At 43.3% G+C, this 20,647-nt stretch overlaps 1 protein-coding gene across 1 annotated transcript in view; it reads right to left on the bottom strand.

Moving 5' to 3' along the window:
* CNTNAP2 (contactin associated protein 2) overlaps positions 1-20,647 on the bottom strand; it is a 1,639,050-nt gene that overhangs the window by 269,109 nt on the left and 1,349,294 nt on the right. The window contains exon 16 of the mRNA XM_070787139.1: positions 11,943-12,113. Within this exon, the coding sequence (XP_070643240.1) occupies positions 11,943-12,113 (171 nt within the window). The remainder of the gene's footprint in view (positions 1-11,942; positions 12,114-20,647) is intronic.

Here is a 20,647-nt window from a genome sequence, read left to right as displayed (position 1 = left end):
CTTTTCAATTCCTCAAATGCTCCATGATCTTTCTCTTCTGGAAACCTACCTCGACGTCTTTAGACAAGGTGAAAGCTTACTCCTTCTCAGGCCATAGTGCCTGTGACTGCTAACCTCTCATGAAACATTTTCTCCTTCTCACGAGACCCCTGAAAAAGTACCATAAATCTGGGAGTGGCATTTCCTGGACAAGGAGGTGAAGCCACATGCCTAGTTACCACCAACAGAACAAGAACAAAAGGAATGTGTGTCTCTTCTGGACCAGTGTGGGTACGAAGAGAGAATTCTTCTCCAGCTCCCTTCCTCTCTCTGCCAACTGGTTTAGAAATGCCCAGGCTCTAGGAGATGTGGAATCACAGCACAAAAGGAGCCTTCACTGTGTGGAAGGACTTCCTGGAACGAAGCCTGCAGATGGCACTGCCGTAATGTCATGGAAACACGGGGTTTTATTGTTACAGCAGCTTAACTTAGTCTTAAACAATAGTATTTCTTATTCCTAAGTCTTTTATGACCTTATCACATGTAAAATATTTATTCATAAGTTTAAAAACTATAACCAAAGGATCTTCTCCCTCAGACCACTGAAATTTTGATGGGATGAAAGGCGTTGCATGGGCTTATTCTAGTTCCAATACCCTGCTCTGTATCAGAACACTGCCATAGTTTAAAAATATATATGTTGTAATATGATATTTGAATGAATTCCTGGAATTCTCTAATTCATAAAATGGGCTTCCCTGGTGGCTCAGCAGTAAAGAATCTGCCTGCAATGCAGGAGATGTAGAAGACGTGGGTTCGATCCCTGGGTCAGAAAGATCCCCTGGAGGAGGGCATGGCAACCCACTTCAGTATTCTTGCCTGGAGAATCCCTTGGACAGAGGAGCCTGCTGGGCTACAGTCCATAGGGTCTCAAAGATTTGGACGTGATTGAGTGACTTAGTGCATGCGCACACACACACACAAACACAATTCATAAAACTATGAAGTTTCAGAGCAAAGAGACGTGTCTGAGAGTCTTACGGAGATTTTAGATTGTGCGTGCTCAGGATGTCTGAGCCACCTCCTTACTAAACCCACCAAACTGAGCTCCCAAAGAATGGAGAGGCACCGCTGTGTCTTGACTACTATAAAGGTGAACAAAACCTTTTCCTACTTTGAGAAGTTTGTCCAGGACAAGGTCAACATTCATCAATAGGGGAGGAAGTTCCCTTTGCTCCTCAATACTTCTGTTCTAAACTGTATGGACTCAGATCCCAGAACTCTTAAGCTGGCACGTGCAGCTCTATTGTAAGCCACTCTTGAAACTCAGACAAACAACAAAGCTCCTTACGCCCAGCAGTGGCATATGAGTGCCATTTACAATATTACATCTATAGGAAGATATATTCCAGGTTCTAAATAACAGGCTCAGAAACTCCTATAACACAGTCCCTTTGTAAGTCAGAAAGTACCTAAACTAAAATTTTATTTTTTTAAAAAAGCATATCATAGAGGTAGAAATAAGTCTTTCCTAAAGTATTAAAGCAAAATATATTCAATCTGTGATCCTAGTCCTCTATTAGATTTCATTTAAGCCTTATATTTCTCTCTGTCTATTCAAAGTTCCTATCTTGATTACTGTTAAATATCACCTTGAAATTTGAGCAAACTGTGTCTTGGAGGAGATAAGTCCCTGAACTCTTCATTTGTAAAATACTGCTTTTGTAAGGTTTCCAGCTGACATCCGGTTGGCCAATGTTTTGTCATGCGGCTTTAATTTACGTTTGTCTGATGACTCGTGAGAGCCTAGAGCTGTTATGTTTACAGTTGCCTTCGGCCCTTGGAGATTTTTCTGGTTTTGAGCTATTTCCAGTAATCTTCCCCAGTCACTCAATATATTTAAATGAAGCTCTGCTCCCTGGTTTATTGTATCCTTTTTTGCAACTGGCTTTGAATTAATTGGTCCCAAGTGTCGTCCTTGGTTGGATCAATTCTCCAGTGTTTGTAACAAGCACTAACTGACTTTGGCACTAACCCTTCCCTCTCCAAGCATTTGCTTTTTTTTTTTTTTTTTTTACAAAATATCAAGCCTTCAGAGACACTGGTAGCATCTAGAAAGGCAGATGTAAAGTCTCTAACCTCCTTACAACTCCACACATACATTTCTGCCTCTCTCACTAATCCGCGTGTCTGTTTCTGTCAGGATAACACACTCTTTCTCCCAGCTCTGTCCCGGGTCAGGACGCATGAATCCTCGCTTCTTTAGTTTCTTCTCCTCTTAGGACGTCTGCTCTCTTCCAGCTGCCCACAGGCAGGCTGATTCTAGTAGCTGGCCTTTCTGACACTTTAATATGCCATCTCTTTGAAGGGAAAGGTTTTGTGGATGATCACACGCTATAAATAATGTAGAAAACATTTGAATCAAAGGGAATGAGACAGAAGAGAAATTCCACTCCCAAAAAAATCTCTAAGAAAGGTCAGCACTTCTCTAAAGACGACACACAACACATTCCTCAAACACTAAGTGAACATGCTCTCTAATGAGGATGCCTATTATTTTCCAGGCAATGCACCAAATTAATTGTCTTATAGAAATGTTGCTTTTTTTTTTTTAAGGAAAATGAAAGACTTCTCTTTTATGTATGTTTTATACTTTAAATTAGGATACAGTAAAAACATCTTTTGTGTGGGCAGGATTTCAGTAGGGAGGTTGTCTTCTAGATGCCTCTGGAGTATGGAGAGAGAGGGGCAGGAACAGAAACTTTGTAGGAACAGGTGACTCTATCTGGCTTAGAGGACTTCCCAACCTCTAGAAATTTCCAAATCAGCAGACATGGGTAGACCAGTAACATCTAAGGTAATTTTGTTATTTTTCCTATCAAGAGGACATCCTAAAGTCTATTCTTTTAACTCTAGGGTACCTATGCCATTGGGGGCTTCCTAGGTGGCATTAGTGGTAAAGAATCCACCTGCCAATTCAGGAGAGGAGAGATGCAGGCTTGATCCCTGAGTCAGGAAGATGCCCTGGAGGAGAGCATGGCAACCCACTGCAGTATTCTTGCCTGGAGAATCCCATGGACAGAGGAGCCTACTGGGCTACAGTCCATGGGGTTGTAAAGAGTTGGACATGACTGAAGCAACTTAGCACACACACACACCTATGCCATCTACTCAAATAACTGTCTCTTCAGTGAGACTGGCAAAGAAATCTGGGTACATTAAAGTTGACAGTGTTACCAATTATTTGTATATCTTTTAATACTTAGAAATGTACATGGCTAATACACCAAATAACTTTAATAGAGCACAAGTTTCATCTTCATTTATATTTCTGAACTGTTTTGGTCCACAACTGAAATTGAAAAGTTTAAACCAGAAATTAGAAAAATTTGTAAACATTAAGAAAATTCACAACAGTGTTTCTATGCAGGTTAAAAAACATTTTACAGTGTTTTTTTTCTTATGTATTATAATGAGCAAGTCAGGATCATTTAGATTCCCAGATCTTTTACACTAATTGAGCTCATAGCTGGACTTACAAAGAAGTAGAAATACTAAAATTTTTCCTGAATCTATGTTGATAACAAGAAGGGTAGGATAATTAAAAGGAAAAATCCAGGTGCTAACATCTGATCTGTATTACTAAAAACTCACAATATTTATCAAAGAAAAAACACCCTAAATAACGTCCCCATGGCACAGAGACCAGTAAAGTGGAATTAGACATTCCTCATGTCTACACAAAGGAAGCTCCCTTAATACAAAAAGTTGTTCCAATTCTGGAATAGTGGAACATAAATTGCCATTAGTTTATTTCCTCTGATTCATCAGTTTCTATATATTGCAGAATATTTTCTTCTGTCACATTCTTGAGCATGTGTACTGCAGAAACCGGGATCTTGGAAAATGAAGGTTTTTCCTTAATACGTTTCTCGAAGATTAGCAGGACACTGGACTGCTGCCAGCACATTTTGTGGAGATACGCCGGTTAAAAGCAAATCTGTGCTCTGAGTCAACTTGATACCTGGAAAAGCTCAAGCTTTGTCAACAGGGAAGCTTATGCTAAAGTATCGCAACAGTTGCTGGTTGTTGTTGTTGGGTTGCTAAGTCATGTTTGATTCTTTGCGACCCCATGGACTGCAGCACATCGGGCTTCCCTGCCCTTCACTATCTCCCAGAGTTTGCTCAAACTCGTGTCCATAGAGTCGGTGATGCTATCCAGCCATCTCATCCTCTGTTGTCCCTTTCTCTTGCCGCCAATCTTTTCCATCGCCAGAGTCTTTCCCAGAGTCGGCTCTTTGCATCAGGTGGGCAAAGTATTAGAGCTTCAGTTTCAATTCCTGGTTCAGTTTCAGTTGCTGGCTGCTTCTCCTGAATGTTTTCCAGACAATGAACATCCCCTTCAAAATCCCCCCACTGTGTAAGTTTTTTTAAATCGTTAAACAAAGAATAAAAATGCTATAGTGAAGTGTGAAAGTGTTAATCACTCATGTCTGACTCTCTGTGATCCCTTGTACTATATAGCCCACCAGGCTCCTCTGTCCCTGGGATTCTCCAGGCAGAATGGAGAATGGATTGCTGGAATGGATTGCTAGTCCCTCCTCCAGGGCATCTTCCTGACCCAGGGATCCAACTCAGGTCTCCTGTATTGCAGGCAGATTCTTTACCATCTGAGCCATCAGGGAAGCCCTAAGAAATGCTATGGTCACCGTTTATCATCAAATACTTCTAAGCACTTCCTCTGATTACAGTTCACCTTGAGGAAAAACCTACCAATCAGTCACCAAACCCCTTCCCTTGGGGCCCATGTCTTGGGGCCAGGAGGGCAGCTGGGAGCACCCTTGGCCTCAGTGCTTCTTCTGTTCTATGGCTCCAGAGACTGCACTCAGCAATGCATCCTCCCAGGAGACTTCCTCTCCCGTGCTTACCACTGCCATCCTTGAACCCAGGGACTGCAATGCTTGGATCACAGGCTCCCTGTCCACTGCGCCCTTTGCCATGACTTTCCCCAGCCTTTTCATACAACCCAGAAGCCCATGTGCATGGCCAGATGATGCACCATAGACCTGCTCATCGCCCAAACTGCTTTCCCGTGAAATCTTGAATTCCTAAATTTCACCAACCACAATCATCCTTCCACCTTTCCATGTATGTCTATCATCATTCTGATCCCCACCTCCCCTGAGCGGTGCTGTCCTTTTCCACCTAGATTTTCCTATGTTTCTCCATTAGCCTAGCACCTCATTCATTGATTTTATTCTTTCAACAAATGTTTACTCAGCACTTGCGATGTGCTAGGCAGTATTCTGGGCCTGGAGATCCCACCAAGCACAGAGTTCTACAGCCCTTGCTGCACTGGTGAACCACGCACCTCACCTTTGCGATGCATCCACGCCATCTATGACTAGTTTCTTCCTTTGGTATCCAGAGCCAAAATGTTGGTTGAGCCTCAGTTACAATGGCTTAATCTCCAAAGAATCGTCTCTTCTTCTCCAGGCAGAAGTAATTGTTGCCTCATCTGGGTCACTGCCGTGTATTGCCCTAATATTTATTAACATTTCATCTCATCCAAAGTACTGTTTTATACTCTAGTCTCTCCCACTAGACTGTGTGCGATGGGATGGGAACATTCTTATTCTTCTTGAGTTCCTCTTTGACATGTATGGAGTAGGTACCCAATAACTATTGGGCTGAAATATTCAGATTGCCGTGTATTTAGAATCAGGCCTGAGACTTGCCTAAAAGTCTCTACCATCTGTGTCATACTTCCTACTCTAACAACACTGAATGTTTGCAGCTCCCAAGCACCCGTCACGTTCCCTATCCTTATGCTTCTCCTTGCCTTGTCCTTCCTGCTAGAGTTCTTTCCCTTACTTCTTCATGTAGCTAGTTTCTTTGCCTGTTCTTTATGACCCAGCTTGGGTATCACCTCATCTTCTTCTTCATTCCCAGCTTGGGTTGTGTATCTCTCCTCTGGAGATTTAAGATAGCATATACCTATCGTTGTAATTTATTTATTGTATTTAAATGATCATAAGCACTATATCTGAAATCAGCTGGATAACCTGTGTGTCTCAGTTTCCTTATCTATAAAATGTGGACAGAACTTGTTATGAAACCTAAAAATGTTAGTATCTATAAAAGTTTTAGAGCAGTGCGTGGCACTTCCAAAGTTCATAATAAAAGTTATGCATCCATACTGCAGTCAGTGTGCTTGTCCCCTTTAGTAGGTGAGGGTCTTGGGTTCTCTTGTTTTCACCTTGGAACCTCCAGGACCCACCCTAGTGCCTCTGACACAGCAGGTGCTCAGTGAGAGGTGGCCTGCTGATGGGACCACGGTCAATTGGCCAGAAAAGGGATGTAGGGAAGTCAAGTTGTTCCCTACGGGGAACTCTGGAAAAATAAATGGGAATGTCTGTGGTTGTTAGTGAATATTTTCTAAAGCACGGCTCCTCGGCCATCTCAAAAATAACTGACAAAAAATAAGCGAACAAACAACAGAATCAAAAGTAATTTCTGGTTTGGAAATGGACTGGCTTATCTCTCCTCTTTCCATCAGTCCCTTCAGATGTTCTAATTCTACATTTCACTCATTCTCAACTTCCTAGGGGACGTCACTCCTTCCACCAGTCCCTTTCTCTCCCACATCTCTAACTTCATTTTTCTTTACTGAATTCTCTTTAATATATATGGTACTCAAGTCCCTCCCCACAAGAACAATGAAGAAAACCACCATCTCTTGATCTCTGTATCCACCTCCGCTCACCACAGACACGGCCTCACATTCTGACAGTGACCTCTACACGTGAAAGCTGAAGAGCCCTTTATGTTCTTCCTTTAGTGATCTCTCAGTTCGGTGGCATCAGGCACCTTTTTGTTTTTGAAATTCTTTCTGTGTTTGAGTCCTGGGATATCACCGTCTTCCCACTTCTTTGCCAGGCTTCTACAAGCTCCTTTTCTCCCTTCTATCTTTTAAGTGTGGTTTTCACCCTTGGCCATCTGGTTTCCTCTCTCTGCACATTTGTTCTGGGCAATCTCATCCATGCTGAGGCACCCACACTTATTTCCTGATGATTCTCTAAGTGACGCTGTTGCTCACATTGCATGCTTGTAACTCAGAGTGCTCTGTCAGGCTTCAGACTTGTGTACACGGCACACTCTACATGTGTCCACTTGGAGAGACATTCCTTGATCCTGTGGGCCCTCAAGCTCAGAACATCCAAAGGCAGTTTTCATTTTGCCCTCCAATGCCATCATCCTTGGTAAAAGTAGTTCTATCCACACAATCATCAAAATCATCCCAACCAAATGTTGGCTTCATTCTAGAACCTTCCCTCCCACTTCACTCTCATAACCACTTTGTTAGAACCTGTGGATTCTCTCTCCTAAGCAGCTCTCTCATCTAGGACCCTTCCTTGTCATCTTCCCCAGCTCCCATTCACTCTTCACCATCTTCACAGCAGTCCCTGCCACTTCTTCTCTGGCTTTTCCATCTTTCCTCGGGTGAACACAGATCTGATCGCATTATGGCCTCTCTCACCATAAATTTCAGGGTCAAGGCAAGCCAGCTCACACCTTCACGGACAGGTGTTCTCCTTTTAGTAACATTTTTCCTTTCCAGATCTTCCTTCTGCCCCCACCTTCCTCCCCTTCCTGCCTCCTGGTCATCTATCAAAATTTAATTAAAGCATCACATTCCTTGGGAAGCACCTGCCACTTCAGTTGGGTTTAAATGCCCCCTCGGTGCGCTCAGCCATCTCTCTCAATGTCTGTTCCGGGAGGTGGTGTGGTTTGGTGTTAACAGCAACAGACTCAGGACAGACAAAAAATGTTTGGGGTTAAGCACTGGTTCTGTCATATCCTCTCTGTGTGACCGTGACCAGGCAACTTATACCCTGTGCCTCGGTTTCCTCATTTGAAAAACAGAGATACTAATGGTGGTGCTCCAGCCCAAAGGGTGGTTAGGGAAGTAAGTGAGATGCTGTCTGTAAAGTCCTTGGAAAAGTGCTGGAGACACAGAGCGTCTGAACAAAGCTGAGCTATTTTTATTGTTATCATAGCTGCTGACTGACTTGGCTGCTTTCCAAAACAAACAGAAAGATCTTTGGAGGGAAAGACGCCATGCTTGACTTAACGACGTTTGACCTAGCATAGCATTTGGGACATGGTTGGGACTCAGTAAATACCCATCGAATGAATAAAAAAATATAGATGGTAAAGAAGTGAAATACAGCCTTAAATTCTTACCTGTAGAGCATACTAGTGAGTAACATCAGTCTAACTTTACCATGTGGGCTTTTTCACTTGCACATTAAGATGCTGATGGTGTCTCATTAAGTTAGTGCAACTGACTCACTGTTGTTTTTTTTTTTTTAATTTTTGGCTGTGCTGAGTCTTCATTGCTACACGGGCTTTTCTCTAGTTGGGGTGAGCATGGGGCTTCTCTCTAGTTGCAGGGCACAGGCTTCTCACTGTGGTGGCTTCTCTTGTTGCACAGCATGGGCCCCAGGGCTCAGTAGTTGGGGCTCTTGGGCTCTAGAGCTCAGGCTCAATAGTTCTGGTGCTTGGGCTTGGCTGCCCTGAGGCATGTGGGATCTTCCTGGATCAGGGATCAAACCTGAGTCTCCTGAGTTGGCAGGCAGACTCTCTACTGCTGAGCCACCAGGGAAGCCCCTGACTCACTGTTCTTAGAGTCAGGAATTTTCCATTTCCAACAGAAGGACACAATGCCACTAATTAACGGAAATGTTATTCTAGAAACCACTACGTAGACATGAACTGTGACAAAACTCCTTTGAGACACACGTAGAGAAGCCAAATTTGAATTCCTACCTGAAAGATATTAGAAAGCCTAGCAAATTCAGAGGAAAAAAGCAGAGACACTCTTTAAAAATTTGACTTCGGGACCCATTAGGTTTGCAGTGATTCATCAGAGGACGGGAGAGAAGGGCTTGCAATAATTCTCCACCTCTCCCACCACCCCACGTATCCTGCACAGAAGAGTCTGGAGAAACGTGATGCATGGGGCAGAAGCAAGCCTCAGTCATGGCCACATTTCCTCCATGTTCCTTGTGGAAGCACCACTTCTTGTATACTTTGAAGAAGTTTTGCTCAAACAGAACAACCTGCCTTTCCCTCCCTGTTCCTCCCAAAAGTTCCTTTGAACCTGAATGGAGGTGCTATACAAAGATGGACATTTGGTATCTCTAACATTTAGGGGACCTTATAAAAGGTGCTTCCATCTTCAGTAATTATTAGAAAGTCTAGAGAACTCCGAGAAGAGGCCAACCTCTAATCCGTGCCTTGAAAGTCTCACACTTCTTCACCAAAAGTAAACTGGATGACAGAAAAGAGCTGCATGAGAAAATGAGGCTATATTCCGCCCTCTGTCATGGAGTTTTCATACCATGGAAAGACTGGGAGGACTTTGAGAATATCTATGGAGGTTTTTCATAATTAGAAATGAGTGAAATTCTGTTATACAGATACTCTAGTAGAAATGCCTGCTCTCTCTGTACTTAATTTGTCTTATTTCCAACCCAGGACTGGGTTTACAAAACATGGGGGTATAAAGCAAGGACAGGGAGAACTCAAGTAGTTTTATAGAAGCTCATAGAATTACTCAGATATGGGATTGTCCTTTTGTGCCATGAGATGTTTCTAAAATACAACCCAACTTTGTGTAAGTGAGAAAATAGTCTGATTCAATTGAATTCTGTGGAAATCCCTTTTAAATAATTCTAGTCCATAATTCATGAAAATAAATGATTTCTATTTGTGTACTTTGTAACTCTAGGGCTAGAATATTCTCAGTCTTCCTTTCAACCAGATCTGGCTCACACTAGATCTGTAATGAGCATTCTCAGAAAGATGATAATTACAGTAACTACTAGACCCTGAAATAAATGCTTCATGAGTAGCTATATTCTAGCATCATAACCCCAGCAAATTATCATCCCCATTTTATAGATTTGGAAATTAGCATTCAAACAGATTAAGCAATTTGCCTGAGGACCTGGATTTCAACCTGAGAATGGAAATCCCAAAGTCCATGCACTTCTGCCACATCACCGTCCAGCATTTAACAGAAAGAATCCCATAGGATTTCAGCAGAAACATTTGCCTGAGATTCCCTTTCTCAAAGACCATATTGCACAATTGTAACTACAAAAGGAGGAAAATACACCATCAGCTATTTCTGGAAAATATGTCTGGGATCATCTGCAGACTAGACCCAGTAACACAGGTGCTCAGACACAGAGCACAGGCCAGGAGGAAGGACTCTGATGCGGGGAGGTTCCATGCAGGGACCTGGGGCACTGACCCACTTCCCCTCCTGGTTCTGGCTGTTCCTGGGTCTGAATAGCCAGGGGAGCCCGGCAAATGTGCACCAGACCTGGAAGTTTGTGGACACAGATTCCTACAGCTGCACCTGTGCCCCATGGATAAAAGGTCCCCCGTATGATGAGACTTGCCCTGCTCAGATGCAGTGACTCCCTGCCCTCCATGGGTGGCATCCTCAAATCACATGACCTCCGAGGGTCTTTGGGATCACAGGGCTGAGCTGAGCCAGGCAGCTGGGATTCTGGTAGTTTCTGCACCCTAGGTGAGAACACCAAGGACTCAAACCTTCAGAGGGTGGGTAGATGAGGAGCCTCTTCTGCGAAGCTGCAGACCCAGAGTTGCACAGCAACACCGTTCTGCTGTCTAGGTTGCTTCATCCACTCTTGCAGATGTTAATTCTGATTTTTCCTATTTTCGTGTGCGTTGTTACCCCAATTCTCTTATTTCTTATTCCTGATCACTTTACCCAATCCTCCGTCTACTCTTAGCCCTGCCTCCTTAGAAAACAAATACATTCTTCACACCAGTCAGAACGGACATTGTTAAAAGGTCCATGAGTAATACATGCTGGAGAGAGAGTGGAGGAAAGGGAACCCTCCTACATTGTTGGTGGAAAAGTAAGTTGGCATAGACACTATGGAGAACAACATGGAATGTTGTTCCTTAATATTCCTTAAAACCTATTTCTCTAAAAATATATTTATTTTTGGAAATAAATATTTCTAAAAAATATTCCTTGAAAAACTAAAAATATACCTACTACATGATCCTGCAATCCCACTCCTGGGCATATAGCTCTAATTCGAAAAGTTGCATGCATCCCAATAGTCATAGCAAGCACTATTTACAATAGGCAAGATATGGATATAATTTAAATATTCATCAACAAGGGGCATGGATGAAGAAGATATGGTACATATATACAACAGAATACTACTCAGCCATAAAAAGAATGGAATCATGCCATTCGCAGCAACGTGGATGGACTTGGAGATGATCACACTAAGTGAGGTAAGTAGACAGAGAAAGACAGATACCATACGGTATCACTTATAGGTGGGATCTAAAAAATTACACAAGTGAACGTAGTTTACAAAACAGAAATAGACTCACACATAGAAAATAAACTTAGGATTACCAAAGGGGAGAGAGAAGGTGGAGGGGCAGAGACAAATTAGGAGTTTGGGATTAACAGATGTGCATTACCATATATAAAATAGATAAACAATGAGAACCTACTTTATTGTACAGGGAAGTGTATTCAGTATCTTGTAATAACTTACAGTGGAAAAGAATCTGAAAAGCTATACATATATATAACCGAATCATTTTGCTGTACACCTGAAACTAACATAACACTGTAAATTGACTAGACTTCAACAAAAATACACATTGTTCCCCCCCCCATTATCAGGGCAGTTTATCCTCTCTCGTCCTCCTAGAACAGCATTGTGGGGAGCTCTGTCTGTGACTGTATCCTTTGAGCATCTGCGCACAGGAACCCAGGTCTTTCTCAGACCTGGCGCTACCTCCTAGCGCCAATTACATAATCGAGGTTAAGATCAGCTTGTAAGTGACAAGAGTAGTTATTCATGAGCCGACAAACAATGGATACTCACATTTCAGTTCGAGTTTGATGAAATCTGTGTTCCCCAGATTTTCAAGAAACACTCCGCGGGGGATTAGCGTTTTGAAGTAGAAGGAGATGTCGGCACTGGTCTCTCCTTGGAAAGTGGAGAAATGCAGGTAGGATGATGGGTTTGGGAAAGAGGCCGCATTCCAGTAATCCCCTGTGGAAGGAACAAAGGAGAGGGCAGGGTAATTTACACCCAATCACGGCACTGGTGGAAAAGAGAGCCGCTTCCCGAGTTTTAATACAGTCCCACTGACAGTGGCCCTTGCTTCCGCTCTTCCCAGTGAATGACACTGCACGAAGTCCCCACAGACGTGTCTTCAACTTTCCAAAAGTTACCTGTGCGTCTGTATATAAAATATTTGACTAAGGATGGATAAATCCTTCTAAGAGGTGTCCTCTCAGGAGTACATGTCAGAGGAGGAGAAAAGGGAGTGATGCCCCTGGTTTCACGTGGTGGGTGGGAGTGGCTGTTTTGAACTCAGGTTTATGTTTTGTTTTGTTTTTTTTTTTTCATTTTTGATGTGGACCATTTTTAAAGCTTTTATTGAATTTGTTACAATATTGCTTGTGTTTTATGATTTGGTTTTTTTGGCTGTGAGGCATATGGGATCTTAGCTCACTGACCAGGGATTGAACTCACACCCCTGGCGTTGGAAGGTGAAGTCTTAACCACTGGACCACCAGAGAAGTTCCCAGGCTTATGTTTGATGCAAGAAGCATCTGCACTTGACCGAGAGGGACAGACTAGGAAGGGGTCTTTGGTATCCTGCTCCTGCTTCTCATCTGTTTTTGTCTTGGAATAAGCAATGCTTGCTTCCAGCCAGCAGCTGCTCCAAGCCTGGGGCAGGTGAAGCAGAAATACAACCACGGGGAGTGCAGAAGCCTGGCTGAGCGAGGAGCTAGGGAAAAAGGTGGGATGACCTGGCCAGTCATCTCTCCACCCCTCCTGCTCCAAGCCCCACAGGCAAGTTGCTGTAAAGGGAGGGTCCCATCCCCAGCCTCTTCCTCCCTGGGGACTCCATGGGACACTCTGACCTGTGGCTGTTTTGTGGGGGTGGGAATGCTGAGCTGAGGGCACTGAAGGGCTTACAATCAGCCCCTATTTTTGAACTCATGGGGTAGACTCAGTTGTATTCACCCCCTCTGCACTCAGTGCCTGGTAGTAGGCAGTGGCCCCAGGAGAAAGGCAGTTCATGGGACAAAATAAAAGCACTAAACTAGAGGACCGACAAAACAGGTGGACCAAGAATTTAATATGACATCAAGAGCAGTGTGCCTGCATGCTTAGTCGCTCAGTCATGCCCTACTCTTTGCGACCTCATGGACTGTAGCCCATCAGGTTCCTCTGTCCACGGGATTTTTCAGACCCAGAATACTGGAGTGGGTTGTCAGGCCCTCCTCCAGGGGATCTTCCCGACCCAGAGACTGAACCTGTGCTTCCATTGACTCCTGTATTACAGGCGATTTCTTTACTGCTGAGCCACCAGGGAAGCCCACCAAGAGCAGACTCCTGACTTTATCTCCAGGGGAGAAATTCCTTTAGGAAGTGCACATTTTTGAGTACATTTGACAGCACAGCTAAGGACTAAAACACATGAATATGCTTTAAAACAGTTACTAAAGCTTTTACCTTTAGTGTTAACCCTATGTTAAAGTCACCAGGTGAGGCCCAAGATGGAGTCACTCTTGCTAACCCCCAGGTCAGCAAACCAGCACTTAACTGAGCTTCTGAGCTCAGCTCGCCCAGAGAAGGAAGGTCCAGGATATCCCGGCAGCACTGGCCTGCTCAGCTAAGGGTCCTTGAATATCTAGGCCTTCCCTCTGCTGATGTAAGGGGTGCAGCCATGCTTCAGCCAATCAGCACACGCCCAGTGTAACTTCCTGTTCCTGTTCCCTTCGGTTCATAACACCTCTCCTCTCGCACAGCTCTTCAGAGCTCCTTTCTCTCCACTATGCTGGAGGTCGCCTGATTCATCAATCACTGAATAAAAGCCTACTAGATGAGTAAACTGCCTGTGGAAAATTTTAACATCTAAAATATGTATTTTGGGGACTTCCCTGGGGTTCCACGGAGAAGGAAGTAGCAACCTACTCCAGTGTTCTTGCCTGGAGAATCCCATGGACAGAGGAGCCCGGTGGGCTGCTGTCCATGGGGTCAAACAGAGTCGGACACGACTGAAGTGACTTAGCAGCAGCCGCTGACGGTTTAGAGGTTAAGAATCTGCCTGCCAATGCAGCGGACATGAGTTCAATCCCCTGTCCAGGAGGACCCCATATGCTGCAGAGCCACTAACCTCGTGTGCCACAACTACTGAGCCCATGCTCTAGAGCCCATAAGCCACAAGAAAAGATACCACAGACGGAAGCCCACACACCACAACTAGAGAAAAGCCCTTGAGCAGCAACAAAGACCCAACACAGCCAAAAATAAATAAATTAATAAGTAAATAAAAATTTTAAATACAATATGTTTTTAAAAATTTATTTTTGCCATATCTTTCCTTCAAAAAACACACTGAACCAACTACATGCATTTTGTTAGTTTCTATCGACTATATTTTTCCCTTCCTTTTATACAAATTATGCACGTATGCAATAAGTTCAGCTGCTATTCTTAAGCAGAATTAACTTTGTTGGTACTGCTGGCGTGCTGCAATTCATGAGGTCACAAAGAGTCAGACATGACTGAGCGACTGAACTGAACTGAATGCTTATGCCATAAGTTCAAATTAAGTATATAATGTTGCTATATTATGAGATAATAAAGTGTCTTCATTTAATTTATGTTATTTAATTTGTTCTTAGGACATCTAGGGTACAGTGACACCTAGATAAGTGAATGGCAATGTATAAACAGTATCACTGACTCAGTGGACATGAATTTGGCCAAACTCCAATAGTGGATGATAGGGAACCCTGGCATGCTGCAATCCATGGGTTCACAAAGAGTTTGGACACGGCTGAGTGACTGAACAAGTCAGTGCAAAACATGTTTTCAAATATCTCCATTAAGGTAAAAACAGTGGTGGTGGAGAGTCCACTGTTGAAAGTGTACCAAAAGTCTTAGGTGTAGTTTTAAGCTCTTTTTTTTTTTTTTAATTACAATATCATTGTTTTCAGTAGGAGAAAAATAGACTTGTTTCCTTTTGGGAAGAAGGATGTGATACGACGTTGGTTAGAGAGATACCCAAAAAGAAAGAATCTTAACTATTGTTTAAGTTGCTATCATCTGAGCACTGAGCCCTCTTTTCCGCTCAAGATCTGCCTTCAAGTCTGGAGAGGCGAGTTTAGGCTCACCTCTCCCAGGAGGTGAAAATGAAGCTCTCTCAAGATAAAAGCTAAACTCTGCAACCCTCAGAGTTCTAGGCTGGAATGAAGAGTGCCCAGGGCCAGCAGCTTTCAGCCTGCCTAATGGATGAGAGGACTTCCCTGGTGGCTCAGACGGTAAAGCGTTTGTCTACAATGCAGGAGACCTGGGTTCAATCCCTGGGTTGGGAAGATCCACTGGAGAAGGAAATGGCAATCCACTCCAGTACTATTGCCTGGAAAATCCCATGGACAGAGGAGCCTGGTAGGCTATAGTCCATGGGGTGGCAAAGAGTCGGACACGACTGAGCAACTTCACTTTCACTTTTCTTTAATGGGTGAGAGCCTCTTAACAACCTAGGAGCTGCCAAGGGTCAGTCTCCAGCCATGTGTCAACCTGAAAGTCAAGCAATTCTGTCTCTTTAGGCTGAATCCCCAGGACAGAGATGTAATTGACATTTTCAAGTTTTCCTCCAATCAAATGCATTCTTATTTTCTGATGTGTTGTATTAACAGAAGGGCAGCTGTTTAAAATGATTCTAGAAAAAAGGAAAGCTAAAAGTAAAATATGTCAGTATTTATTTGAGGTCCAGCACTGGTTAATCAGACAGAAATATCTCCAGAGAGGAGGGCAGTTCGATCCGTTAATTCTCATTTGCAGAAATATCCCGACAGGCCACAGTTCCATTTGCTCTCATTCTGTGCTCACTAAGCAACTTTGAATTAATTTGGTCTCTGGAATGGATACATTCACAGGGAAAGTATGCCTTGTACAAATGGTTACTAGTCATGCTTCCGGAAAGGTCTGGCTGATCACATGACATATTTGGAGTCTTTGCTGGTAGGCTGTCCCTCATCTCTGGATGAATTGACTAAATCCAGATTCTTTTTTAAAAAACTTTTTATTTTGTATTGAAATATAGCCAATTAACAATGTGGTGATAGTTTCAGGTGAGCAGGACTGAACCATACATACACATGTATCCATTCTCTCCCAAACCCCTTCCCATGCAAGCCGCCACATGACATTGAGCAGAATTCCCTGTGCTATACTGTAGGTCTTTCTTGGTTATCCATTTTAAATATAGCAGCCTGTACATGACCATCCCAAACTCTCTAACTATCCCTCCCCCTCTCCTCCTCCCCAGCAACCATAAGCTCATTATGTGAGTCTGTGGATCTGTTTCTGTTTTGTAAATAAGCTCATTTGGATCATGTCCTTTTAGATTCTTCAGGTAAGGGAAGTCATACACAAAGTCCTCATGGAACAAAAATCTACTTTATAGTAACATGAGTGTGTTAGTTCAGTTCAGTTCAGTCGCTCAGTTGTGTCCGACTCTTTGCAACCCCGTGAAATGCAGCACGCCAGGCCTCCCTGTCCATCACCAACTCCCGGAGTCCACCCAAACCCATGTCCATCGAGTTGATGATGTCATCCAACCATCTCATCCTCTGTCATCCCCTTCTCCTCCTGCCCTCAATCTTTCCCAGCATCAGAGTCTTTTTCAATGAGTCAGCTCTTTGCATCAGGTGGCCAAAGCATTGGAGTTTCAGTCTCAACATCAGTCCTTCCAAAGAAATCCCAGGGCTCATCTTCTTCAGAATGGACTGGTTGGATCTCCTTGCAGTCCAAGGGACTCTCTAGAGTCTTCTCCAACACCACAGTTCAAAAGCATCGATTCTTTGGCGCTCAGCTTTCTTTATAGTCCAACTCTCACATCCGTACATAACCACTGGAAAAACCATAGCCATGAGTGTTAAAGATACCAAATAAATATGAACAAAAGCAAATGCTGCTTTCAGGTCAGTTCAGTTCAGTCACTCAGTCGTGTCTGACTCTCTGCGACCCCATGAATCGCAGCACGTCAGACCTCCCTGTCCATCACCAACTCCCGGAGTTTACTCAAACTCATGTCCATCGAGTCGGTGCTGCCATCCAGCCATCTCATCCTTCGTCGTCCCCTTCTCCTCCTGCCCCCATCCCTCCCAGCATCAGAGTCTTTTCCAATGAGTCAACTCTTCGCATGAGGTGGCCAAAGTACTGGAGTTTCAGCTTCAGCATCGTTACTTCCAAAGAAATCCCAGGGCTGATCTCCTTCAGAATGGACTGGTTGGATCTCCCTGCAGTCCAAGAGACACTCAAGAGTCTTCTCCAACACCACAGTTCAAAAGCATCAATTCTTAGGCACTCAGCTTTCTTCACAGCCCAACTCTCACACCCATACATGACCACAGTAAAAACCATAGCCTTGACTAGATGGACCTTTGTTGGCAAAGTAATGCCTCTGCTTTTGAATATGCTATCGAGGTTGGTCATAACTTTCCTTCCAAGGAGTAAGCAACTTTTAATTTCATGGCTGCAATCACCATCTGCAGTGATTTTGGAGCCCCAAACAATAAAGTCTGACACTGCTTCCACTGTTTCCCCATCTATTTCCCATGAAGTGATGGGACCAGATGCCATGATCTTCGTTTTCTGAATGTTGAGCTTTAGGCCAACTTTTTCACTCTCCTCTTTCACTTTCATCAAGAGGCTCTTTAGTTCCTCTTCACTTTCGGCCATAAGGGTGGTGTCATCTGCATATCTGAGGTGATTGATATTTCTCCCGGCAATCTTGATTCCAGCTTGTGCTTCTTCCAGCCCAGTGTTTCTCATGATGTACTCTGCATATAAGTTAAATAAGCAGGGTGACAATATACAGCCTTGATGTACTCCTTTTCCTATTTGGAACCAGTCTGTTGTTCCATGTCCAGTTCTAACTGTTGCTTCCTGACCTGCATATAGGTTTCTCAAGAGGCAGTTCAGGTGGTCTGGTATTCCCATCTCTTTCAGAATTTTCCACAGTTTATTGTGATCCACACAGTCAAAGGCTTTGGCATAGTCAATAAGGCAGAAATAGATGTTTTTCTGGAACTCTCTTGCTTTTTCGATGATCCAGCGGATGTTGGCAATTTGATCTCTGGTTCCTCTGCCTTTTCTAAAACCAGCTTGAACATCTGGAAGTTCATGGTTCACATATTGCTGAAGCCTGGCTTGGAGAATTTTGAGCATGACTTTACTAGTGTGTGAGATGAGTGCAATTGTGTGGCAGTTTGAGCATTCTTGACCTCATTTTGTGACCTCATGGACTGCCATGCTCCTTTGTCCATAGGATTTCTCAGGCAGGAATACTGGAGTGGATTGCCATTTTTTTCTCTAAAGGCTCTTCCCAACCCAGGGATGGAACTCGAGTCTCCTGTTTGGCAGGCAGATTCTTTACCACTGAGTCACCTGGGAAGCCCATATATATGTGTATAACTTACTAAATTTGCTGTATAACAGAAGCTACCACAACATTGTAAAGCAATTATACTCAAAAATTAATAAATTAAATAAAATAAATACTTTGTCAGGTAACTTTAAGAGCCAAATACCCTGGGAAATTTTTTAATGTTTCTTTTTGCTCGGTTTTCCATGAGATCTCTTTTATATAAGTATTTTTTAAATCACAAGCATTGTAGATAAATAACTGTACAATTCCTTCAGAAAGGCTTTTGTTTTGCTTCTTCTATTTAGGGGTAGATTAAGCTCAACATTCAGAAAACTAAGATCATGGCATCTGGTCCCATCACTTCATGGGAAATAGATATGGAAACAGTGGAAACAGTGTCAGAGTTTATTTTTGGGGATTCCATACCACGGCAGATGGTGATTGCAGCCATGAAATTAAAAGACACTTACTCCTTGGAAGGAGGGTTATGACCAACCTAGATAGCATATTCAAAAGCAGAGACATTATTTTGCCAACAAAGATTCATCTAGTCAAGGCTATGGTTTTTCCAGTAGTCATGTATGGGTGTGAGAGTTGGACTGTGAAGAAAGCTGAGCACCAAAGAATTGATGCTTTTGAACTGTGGTGTTGGAGAAGACTCTTGAGAGTCCCTTGGACTGCAAGGAGATCCAACCAGTCCATTCTAAAGGAGATCAGCGCTGGGTGTTCTTTGGAAGGAATGATGCTGAGGCTGAAACTCCAGTACTTTGGCCACCTCATGCGAAGAGTTGACTCGTTGGAAAAGACTCTGATGCTGGGAGGAATTGGGGGCAGGAGGAGAAGGGGACGACGAAGGATGAGATGGCTGGATGGCAGCACCGACTCGATGGACATGAGTTTGAGTAAACTCCAGGAATTGGTGATGGACAGGGAGGTCTGGCATGCTGCAATTCATGGGGTCGCAGAGAGTCGGTCACGACTGAGCCACTGAACTTCAGCATTCTTTGGCATTGCCTTTCTTTGGGATTGGAATGAAAACTGACTTTTTCCAGTCCTGTGGCCACTGTTGAGTTTTCCAAATTTGCTGGCATATTGAGTGTAGCACTTTCACAGCATCATCTTTCAGGATTTGAAATAGCTCAACTGGAATTCCATCACCTCCACTAGCTTTGTTCGTAGTGATGCTTCCTAAGGCCCACTTGACTTCAGATTCTAGGATATATGGCTCTAGGTGAGTGATTACACCATCGTGATTATCTGGGTCATGAAGATCTTTTCGTACAGTTCTTCTGTATATTCTTGCCACCTCTTCTTAATGTGTTCTGCTTCTGTTAGGTCCATACCATTTCTGTCCTTTATCAAGCCCATCTTTGCATGAAATGTTCCCTTGGTATCTCTAATTTTCTTGAAGAGATCTCTAGTCTTTCCCATTCTGCTGTTTTCCTCTATTTCTTTGCATTGATCACTGAGGAAGGCTTTCTTATCTCTCCTTGCTATTCTTTGGAACTCTGCATTCAGATGGGTATATCTTTCCTTTTCTCCTTTGCTTTTGGCTTCTCTTCTTTTCACAGCTATTTGTAAGGCCTCCTCAGACAGCCATTTTGCTTTTTTGCATTTCTTTTTCTTGGGGATGGTCTTGATCCCTATTTCCTGTACAATGTCACAAACCTCTGCCCATAGTTCATCAGGCACTCTGTCTATCAGATCTAGTCCCTTAAATCTATTTCTCACTTCTACTGTATAATCATAAGGGATTTGATTTAGGTCATACCTGAATGGTCTAGTGGTTTTCCCTACTTTCTTCAATTTAAGTGTGAATTTGGCAATAAGGAGTTCATGATTCCCTATTATAACTGGACACAGCTCCCACTGGCAAACCATAATTTTCCTTATCCGTGACTTAATTACTATTATTTCCCAGAGACCTCATTGAATGATGCCACACATTTGCAAGACTGATGGGCTTATACCCTTAAGGTTGTTGAAATGGCTGCAATCTGCTTGTCTGACTTCCTCCACTCTTTCTCCAGAAAAATCTCTAGGGCCATCCATGTTGCTGCAAATGGCATTATTCCATTATTTTTGATGGCTGAGTAACATTCCATTGTATATATATGTACCACATCTTCTT

The sequence above is a fragment of the Bos indicus genome, chromosome 4 (assembly GCF_029378745.1).
Source record: "Bos indicus isolate NIAB-ARS_2022 breed Sahiwal x Tharparkar chromosome 4, NIAB-ARS_B.indTharparkar_mat_pri_1.0, whole genome shotgun sequence".
NCBI classification, from domain to species: Eukaryota; Metazoa; Chordata; class Mammalia; order Artiodactyla; family Bovidae; genus Bos; species Bos indicus.
Note: the sequence above shows the minus strand (reverse complement) of the source record. Positions and strands in the feature narration are given on the sequence as shown.